Here is a 9,885-nt window from a genome sequence, read left to right on the forward strand (position 1 = left end):
CCGTCAGATCAGTAACAATCACAACAGCCTAATTCGATTCAGCATCTTTAATTATAAGAAAAAACTTGTATGTAAAGCCCATCCCTTACAACATTAATAATCAAAACATTCCAGGACATGATGAACATTTGAGATGCTGAATTGGTTGACACTGAATCATGCCAACTTGGGCACACAGCATATAAATACATGGTAACTTCTGGCTGCACACTCCCCATCAGCACTCTTTTATAGAAAAACTTATCAGGAAACACATCATAGGGTTTTAAAACACAAAAACATCTTACATTAAACATCTGAAGACTAATTCCAGTGCAGCCCTTCCTAACAGTGTGTTGTATTTTATTTCCCATTTATCATTAACATCTCTAAGAACAGACAGCTGAGTACTACTCAGTGTAAGAGAAAAAAGGCTAGCCCCAAGGATATTCACAGAGGGAGCGCCTTATTGCGCAGATATACCCATGAAACAGCACAGCAGGGCATCCTGCAACTGCTGACGAAGGAATTCTACTGGGAAGTCAAAACACAGACTTACATTTCTGGCAACCACCAAGAGGTGTCACAGCAAACACTCAACCACAATTGTCTATATACCGGTTACTGCTCTGGGAATCCCTAAGTCATCTTATATTGTGAAATACTATGTTATTTTCCTACATTATAAAATAGGAAGACATCAGGTGACGATGTCCTGTACTTGTCCTGATTTCACTTCCCTCCTACCATTGACCAGGGCATAAACCAGGATACAGAGCAAGGCGGATTTTGTCAGACACAGTATGCCTGCGCTGGTTTGCATAACCAATTCTTTGGTTCCAGCTCATATAATTAAAAGGCAGTTTTTAGGTTAGCTCGATACATAATCAATCCTAAGGGTAAACAGTCATGGCTTCCATCTCATGAAATTTTAAACGCTGTCCTACAAAGGAAAATGCGGCAATGTGGCACTAACGTTATCAATCTATGAAGGCAGATCTATTCACTGAAGTGTGGTAGAGTCCTACCATTATGGATGCTGTGATCAAGTGGAACAACTGAGAGGGTCAGAAAACGGCAAAGGAGATAAACAGATTATCTAGAAATACAATATAGCTAGTAAACTGATTGGATCAAACCACTGATTTGGATGTTTCCCTTGTCAAAAGATGGAGAATTCACTGCACAATTCTCAGCTTACCACAGTATTCATTTATTTAACTGGTATGACACTTCATGAAAACAAGTGGCTAGTTTAATTAGGTCGTATTTGTCTAACAACCAGTTTAAAGGGAAAACTTGAAGAGTAAATACAATCCTTAGCACTCACAGGCTACAGCTCGAGACACATTCCTAATACTCCCTAACCTCAGCGAGGAGGGGAAAATAAAAGGAAAACACAGGAGTAACAGTCAGGACAAGACAGCTACAGCTCAAACCGAGCACAGCAATGGAACTCTCTGCACTGGGCAGTCTGATGGAGGCGGACAGGAGACTTTCACCTGGCTGAGGGAGTATTGCTACCCAAAGCAACACCTGCACGCTCACAATCCTGGCCACAGACCAGTGGTGGGAAGAGTTAAGTGACAGCTGCACCATTGCCCTGAAGATCAGAGTGGGAGAATGTCGATAGAGAAGCACTAACAGCCTTCAGTGACAGAAGGACGCTCCCCTTTGCAGACATCCAGGGTCTGGCTCAGGAGTCCTCTCCATGTATAACCACTACAGCCTCTGCTGATGTATTTGACATCATTTGGTTCATACTCTATGCAGCATATAAAAGAAAGGGAATCTGTAATTCCACGATTAGCACTGAACAACACAACAGTGAAGAAATCCTGCTTATATAATCAAAAAGATAAGTCTGGTGCCAGTTAGAAAAGCTTTTTAAAAGCTCTTTTGTTGCTTCACATTATCAAGATCTGACATTCACCATATCTTTCAAGCCAAAGTTTCTTTACTGCTGATTTAAATGGATATTTATTGACATCAGCCTGGGGAATAATAGCTGAACAGCCAACCATGTTCTATTCCTCATCAACAATACTGCCAACTAAGTTGTTTCCAGAGTCATCACTGTCAGTAATTACATGCTAACCAAAAAAAAAAAAAAAACCAACCAAAAACAAACAAACAACCACCCACAACCCCTCACAGTTAGTTTTCAAAGACCACATTGAGCTTGCAGATAGAAAACTTTGTTTAGAATTTAACCCTGCAGAAATGAATTTTATTTGAAAGTTAATTTCTGTTTATATGTATATATATATACACAGAGCTCAATAAGTTGCTGCTTTACGGGCCAAGAATTCTTAACCCAAGGGTTTCATCCAGGAGACTGACTGGAGAGTTATCATAGGTGTACTCAGCACCTTTCAGGTTTATGTTATAAGAGCAGTAAGCATCAATTCAGCATAAGCGCTAAAGATTTTTAGTGGCAAATGATCTCCACACTCAGCATAGCCAACCTTGATATGCCATGAGGCGAAAAAACCAAAGTGACCTCCATTTTTGATCTGGCTGACATCGATGAGGCAGCATTACTTGACTGAGAAGAGGAGGAAGTTGCAGACACACGCTACTTATACATCATACGAGACAGAGATCTAGAGAGACAAATGCCTCCACTCTTAGAATTCCTTTGACTTGAGTCACCTGAGACTCGCAGTCAACAGGAATTGTCTGCACACATCAACACGAATGTGTCTTTCGACTAGAGTTAGAACGGAGAATCGAGCAGGTGAGGTTATTCGGTGCGTGGGTAAGAAAGCCTAGGAAGAAGTCTATGAAGTTTGGCATAGTAAACTCTGTACTTCCTCTTGTTTATTTTCTTTCAATAATTTCTGTAATTGTGTTCTGTTTTTCAGACTGCTACTTCTAAGGCCACAATTTACGTCACATTCAGTGGTGCTAATAAAAATACATTAACTAAGTCTGACTTTTTACAGCTTCTGGACTAAGGTCATGCAGCTTAGTTTCTCTGAGTTATTGAAATAACGTAAGAAAAGGAGAAAAAAAAAAATTTGTTTCCAGGAGCAGAACACCACAATTTGTGAAAGCTGCGCCACTGTAGTTACATATCTCTGCTTGTAGTTGTGGCACAACTCAAGGTATCTTTGCCCTAGGGTGCTGTGCTACCACTGGCTTAAATCAAAGCAAAACAAAACTAGGAAGAAGCCTTCCCCACCTGAACTGGACATTCCCATCCTCTCCTCTGTGTCCATACGTGCAGCCATTTTTCTTAAGGATTAATTTCAGTCAGATCAGGGAGCTGACCGGACTCGTCGCACAGCCCAGCAGTAATTAGTGCTGGCATAAACCACAGGCGGGGGAGAGGCAGCCGAGGCTGATGCCCCCAGCAGCCTCCCATCAGTTTGAGCCGACAGTGAAACCAAATGATTAAACAGCACGGCACAGGCTGTTTGGCAGAGCCGAAGAATGAAACCTCTCACTTCAAAATGTGAAAATACTAACAGCCGGTGGCTGACTCGCAATGCCACACAACCTAATCAGGTGTTTTTTTGAGTACAAACACAGCACGAGACCCATCAGGCATTCCAGGCAGTAAGAAATGCACAAAAAGCATTTTCCTGCTCTGAAAATTCAGAATTAAAAAAAATACATCCCAGATGAATTCCTAAAACATACGTTATCTCTAGTTATTTTGCCACCTTCATCTAACTTAATTCAAACCAGAACATCTATGACAACTGGTGAAAAATAAGGAAGAACGCAGATGGTCCTTTTAGAAGAAAATCTACCAGAACTCCTGGTCTCAGGCACACCTCCCTCCTCATCCCCTTCTTTAAAAAAAACAAACCAAAAACCAACCAGCATTTCACGCTATGGAAGAAAGCATTCCAGTTACAGACCCATTTGTAATAGGAGAAGACTGATAAATAATATATAGAATAATGTGAGCTTGCATATTGTCTGCAAATGCTCTAATGCATTTCATAGCTAATTGGTCATAAATCAAGAGGTACTGCACTAACCTTTGCAGTATCTTAAAAGTAAAGTTTTGAACCTAATCCTGCCTTTACAAAACCTTTTTAAATTAAAAAAAAAAATCAGATCCTTCTGCTGCACAAAATCCTTTTGTACAGGCTTGTACAAGCACAATTGCCATCACACTGGCATTTTTCAACAGCAAATTTTTCACATTAGGCACAGTCATGGAGATAAGAGTATATTTTAGTCTCGCTTTTCCTCAAATTACTTAAATTTTTAATTCAGATTGGCCTGCAGTACCAACACATTCAAAACAGTTGCCTTTTTTTTCCCCCAGAAACACAGCTGTGCAGTGGATACAGAGGTTCAAATTAAACTGTTTAGTCTAAGATTTTTCTTTTCTATTTCATGGGTTTACAAAAAAAAAAATCTACCAGTCTCCATACCACCTGTATTTCCTTGTTTCTATTTACAGTTCTCCATCATCTTGCCATTCCTCGGGAATTTTTTAAAATGGGTATTTGTCCTACTCTCCACAATCTTGTTTCTTCTGCTCCTATTTCTTTGTCAGTGGTTGTCCTCCATCCTGCCATATGCACATTCCTCTGTGCCTATTCTTATCGTCTGTTTTCCACCGTCTACTTTCCTTTCCCATTACAATTTCACACTCTTTCCTCCTCCATCTTCTCTCCCTTCCTCATCACTACTAAAACACATTTACTCATTCTTTTGTCACCTACAGGTCCTTTATGTCTACGTTGCCTCCTAGTTCTGGACAGAGGAGGTCTCTGCTGCCTCTGTTGCCTTTTGTCCCCATATGCAGGATATAATTCTGTAGAAGACAAAAGATCTGATCCTCTCGTTCACTTCCATCCCCCGAGCAGCTGGCAGCCATTACCACACAAGATATGGCCAGCGAGAAGCTGCTCTACCTTTGCAGTGAGAAGCCAGCTCATCGCAGGCCAACAGCCAGCTTCCAACTGTCCAAGTGTGAAGTTCCTATGATCACAGATCATCCGGGATGCCTTTCCTCTCAAAACCAGGTTGAGCCAGATTCTTTAATCTCAAAGGCTCTAAAGACTTGATAGCTGTGAGTGGCTTTTGGGGAAAGTCACTGTGACAGTATTTCCACTTCAGCAATACATGCATGAAGTGTCTTGATAAGAAGTGGTATACACTGCCTTATAAAAAAAAAAAAAAGAAAAAAAAAAAAGAAAGAAAAAAGAAAAAAACAGAAAAAATCAAGGACTGACAATTAGACCTTGTCTACTCAACAGGATTTGCCAACCGCTGAATGTGGTTAACTGCAAGCATAGACAATGATAATTTACGCACATCGTCATTCTGGAAGCTAACTTCATTTTCAAAACTGCAAGTATGGACACGGATAAGCTATGATCAGCACGCTTCAACCAGATTCAACACCAGCCAAGCCTTTGTCAGCAGTGGTAACCTTCCAAGTAGAGAGAAGGCATTAAGGGGGTTCACAACCATGGCCCAAAGGCTAGCTGAATACCTTGGCACTTCTTGAGCCTCTTCCCACCTGAGCTTCAAAGAATCCTATGAATATTAATTAATTAGATTTCTCTTAGGTGAAAGAGAATCAAGGGTTCAATTTACCTGCCAACACAACACACCCAGCATTGGGGTGGTGGAAGAACAGTTAGTTTAAGTATCAAAACCGTCACATTTGGTACTAAAGAGACCTGGAGTAAATCTGTGCAAGTCCACATCTGTAGGTGTAATTCAGAAATACTGTCAGATCTAAACTTAGTTTTAAGCAAGGGCGAACACAATGGAGTTTGGTGAAATTCTAGACAGGTGATGGCCAGAACACCAGAGACAGCTTCTTGATAGAATCATAGAATGGTTAGGGTTGAAAGGGACCTTCAAAGGTCATCTGGTCCAACCCCCCTGCAAGGAGCAGGGACATCTCCAACCAGATCAGGTTGCTCAGAGCCCCATCCAACCTGGCCTTGAATGTTTCCAGGGATGGGGCCTCCACCACCTCTCTGGGCAACCTGTCCCAGTGCTCTACAACTCGCACTGTAAAAAATTTTTTCCTAATATCCAATCTAAATCTACCCCCCTCTATTTTAAAACCATTACCCCTAGTCCTATCACAACAGGCCCTACTGAACAGCCTCTCCCCATCTTTCTTGTAGGCCCCGTTGAGGTATTGAAAGACCGCTATCAGGTCTCCCTGGAGCCTCCTCTTCTCCAGACTGAACAGCCCCAACTCTCTCAGCCTGTCCTCATAAGAGAGGTGCTCCAGCCCTTTTATCATCTTCGTGGCCTCCTCTGGACCTTCTCCAACTGGTCCATGTCCTTCTTATGTTGGGGGCTCCAGAGCTGGACACAGTACTCCAGGTGAGATCTCACCATGGCAGAGCAGAGGGGGAGAATCACCTCCCTCGACCTGCTGGCCACGCTCCTCTTGATGCAGCCCAGGATGCGGTTGGCCTTCTGGGCCGCAAGGGCGCATTGCCTGCTCATGTTGAGCTTCTCGTCCACCAGCACTCCCAAGTCCTTCTCCTCAGGGCTGGTCTTGATACATTCTCTGCCCAGCCTGTAGTTGTGCCTGGGATTGCCATGACCCAGGTGCAGGACCTTGCACTTGGCCTGGCTGAACTTCATGAGGTTGGCACGGGCCCACCTCTCCAGCCTGTCAAGGTCCCTCTGGATGGCATCCCTCCCCTCCAGCGTGTCGACGGCACCACACAGCTTGGTGTCATCAGTGAACTTGCTGAGGGTGCACTCTATCCCACTGTCCATGTCACCGACAAAGATGTTGAACAGGGCTGGGCCCAACACAGACCCCTGAGGGACTCCACTCCTGACCAGTCTCCACTTGGACATTGAGCCGCTGACCACCACTCTCTGAGTGCGGCCATCCAGCCAACTCCTTACCCACCGAGTGGTCCGTCCATCAAACCCATGTCTCTTTAGTTTAGACATAAGATTGTACTTGGGGGCTGGTTCAATGGATTTGGTGATTACTCGGATTAATCACTCCCTGTCAATATCACTCCCTACAGGTATCTCTGCAGGCACCAGCCCAGATTAAAGCGGCTGAAAGATATGTCTTAATCTAAACCTAAGGCAACTCATCTGCAAGCAAGACAATCCCCGTACGTCAGATTACAACGATTACTAAAGAAAAGTGTTAGACCAATATTTTGAAGTGAGAACAAGGTGCCTTAAGTGGAAGACATGTAAAAATCTAAATTCAAGTGCCAAAACACACAGCTTGCGAATAATGTACTTCCTCAAGCACATACTAAGTATTTCCACCGTTAAGCTAGCTATAGTAGAGTTTGAATTAATTACATTAGAGAACCTGATGTGCACACTTACTAAAATGATTTACTGGGTGGCCTCCACACATATATATGGAGCTTGAAAACCTCTATCAGGTTTGCTTATAGACTAAAACAATTATCCAAATAAACTTTGTATAGTATTTTGCAGAGTATGCTACCTTTTCAACTCTCCCTATGGCATAGGAAGGGCTGCATAATATTTTAATTATTTTCTTCCACAAGGCAGGAAGCTCATTGAGATTTTACAACCAAATATGCTTAGTTGGCTTTTTGCTCAATACAGCCCTTAGCCTGCAGGTTGCATCTAGTGCTAAAACAAATAAAGATCACAGAAGTTAGAAGTGCCTATTATGTCAATAAAATCTAAATCCCCAGTAATGCAGTAATTGTTCCATACAGCATGTTTCCTAACGCTTTGTCTGGTCTTGTTTTAAACAATGGGGCTACCATCACTTTTCTTGTACTATTTATGGTCTGGAACAGTCCAACAGTTTTTCCTGATCTTTAACAAAAGTTTCCACTTTTTTCATGCCAGTCCAAAACATAAGCAGCCTTTGCAAAAAAAAAAAAAAAAAAAAAAAAAGCCTCCTCTGTCAAGCTTAGAATCTGTCTTCTACAGAATATCAGATAGCCTTTACAGAAAGCTGAACACAAAGTTCGCTGATCAACTCATTTTAGGCCACAGTGAGTGACAACTCCCTTCTGTTTATCATCTGGGGACATGTCAGAGCCTATGCAGAAAAATGGTTCGACAGGATACACCAGGATCAAGTAAGTTTTAACTTAAAAGAAACACAGTTCCTATCTGCAGAAAGGGAGTCTCCTACCAAGCTTCGTTTGTGGCTATCTGCTCATTCTGCTCATGCGGTAGGACTACTTTTTTTTTTTTTTCTTCTTCCTTTAGCATACGACCTGTGTGATTGTTAATACAGTGTTTGAGTCAATCTTGTAAATAAACTGTCAATTCCTAAACCCTGGCTTTGTTAAGGAAAAAAAAGAAAACAAAAAAGAGGAGGAGGGGAGAAGGAGGAACATACTCACAGGCTCTCTTATCTGCAAGATAATTCCAATAAAGAAACCCTTTAAATGTCATCTGAACAGGTGACTACTCTAACAGCGTCACTATCATCGAAAACCCTGCAAATTAAGCAGGGAAGAGGCCCATTATCTAGGTCACCTAGCCCACCCCTACCAAAGCTGCAGGGTTCCCATCTGTTTCCCAGAGGTTTATTCGGTTGCTTTTAGCAATAAGTTTGCATATCAGGAGAAAAGAGCAACCCACCAAGATTCCCACCCCCCCCGCCGATCCTTTCTCTTCCCCGTCACCCGAACGAACCCGATCCTCGCCACCGAGAAATAAGAGGGGACACCGGGTTTGGGGGAGGGATGCCCGCAAAGGCTACTGAATAGGCGAACCGCGCTGGGTGGGGGGGGAGGAAGAGTTAAAAAAATAATTAATTAATTTAAACCGAATCGGGCACAGTACAAGCGGTAAGGGGCTGATGACAGCCCTCCGCAGGGCGATGCCCCCCCCGGGCCGGCCTGCGCTGCGGGTGCGCGCTCGGGTCCCCCCGCGGGCGGCGGTACTCACGTTCTCGGTGTCGCGCTCGTTCACCGTGGGCAATGGAGTCCGAGTGGACATTTTACTCGATTCGAGCGGCCGCGCTGCCCGCGACGGCGCGCACACACACACACACGGGCCCCCGGGCCGGGCTGCGCGTCTGCTCGGAGATGGTGGTCGCAAGGAGCCACCATGAAGGACGAGGCGGCTGGCGAGGGGGGGGCGGCGCGGCGTCGGTGCCCCCCACCCTCCGGCGGCGCCCCACGCCCGAGCTAAATTCCCCTCGGGGAGCGGAGCGGCCTCGCCCCTTCCGAGTCCTCCGGGCTCATCCTACAGCCAGACCGGGGTCCGCGGGGGTCAGCAGCGGGGAGGGGGACGCCTCATCAAGCGAGGAGGGATGCAGCCGAGGGAAGGGAGGCGACGAGGGAGCGGCTCCGAGCGGGGGGGGGGGGGGAGGGGGAGGGGAACGCAGGGCAGGCGGGCGGGGAGGAGGAGGCAGCGGGGCGCAGCCCGGCTCCTCCCGCCGGCTCCTCTCCGCCGCAGCCGGGGCACGGCGGCTAGCGCAGGCCCGCTGCCGAGGGGGCTCCCCTCTCCTTCCCCCGCCGCGGCCCCGCTTCACCGAGCCGCTGCTCGCATCCCAGGCCGCCTCTACCCGTCCGCCCGAGGATCCGAGAAGACCGGCACGCCGCGGCCGGGCTGAAAAAGCTGAGTGCCCGCCCGACGCTCGCCTGCCTGCCTGCCCCCCACCCCACCGCCGCTCCCGGACGAGCCAAGATGGCCGCCCGGCTTCTTCCGCGCCGAGCCCAGCTCCGACATGAACCGGAAGGGCCCGCCCAGGCCGCGCCGGGGAGGCCGGCACTCGGCGGCTTGTTGCTAGGGCCCGCGGCGGGGCGGGGCGCGGCAGCGGCGACCGGGGCCGGGCCGAGCCCTTCCTCCACCCCGCCCGTTCTCCGGGGGTCGGTCAGCGGGAGCCCGGCACATCACCCACGGACCCAGCCACCCTTCGCTCCTCGGGGCGGCGTGGCCTGAAGCGGGGGGGTTCTTCTAAACAGGCCCTCGGGGAGCTGCGGG

General features: G+C 46.4%; 1 protein-coding gene across 15 annotated transcripts in view; it reads right to left on the reverse strand.

Annotated features, from left to right (window-relative positions):
• The window catches only part of MARK3 (microtubule affinity regulating kinase 3), a 65,931-nt gene extending 56,326 nt beyond the window's left edge, over positions 1-9,605 (reverse strand). For 3 of the 15 annotated variants that reach the window (XM_086749152.1, XM_086749149.1, XM_086749148.1), the window contains exon 1: positions 8,845-9,605. In XM_086749152.1, coding sequence (XP_086605278.1) covers positions 8,845-8,895 — 51 coding nt within the window. In that variant the 5' untranslated portion in view covers positions 8,896-9,605. The remainder of the gene's footprint in view (positions 1-8,844) is intronic. The other 12 variants (XM_086749155.1, XM_086749153.1, XM_086749151.1 and 9 more) reach the window with 7 other exon arrangements.
• Positions 9,606-9,885: the final 280 nt, after the last annotated feature.

The sequence above is a fragment of the Chlamydotis macqueenii genome, chromosome 5, assembly GCF_036417535.1.
Source record: "Chlamydotis macqueenii isolate bChlMac1 chromosome 5, bChlMac1.mat, whole genome shotgun sequence".
In the NCBI taxonomy this organism is placed as follows: domain Eukaryota; kingdom Metazoa; phylum Chordata; class Aves; order Otidiformes; family Otididae; genus Chlamydotis; species Chlamydotis macqueenii.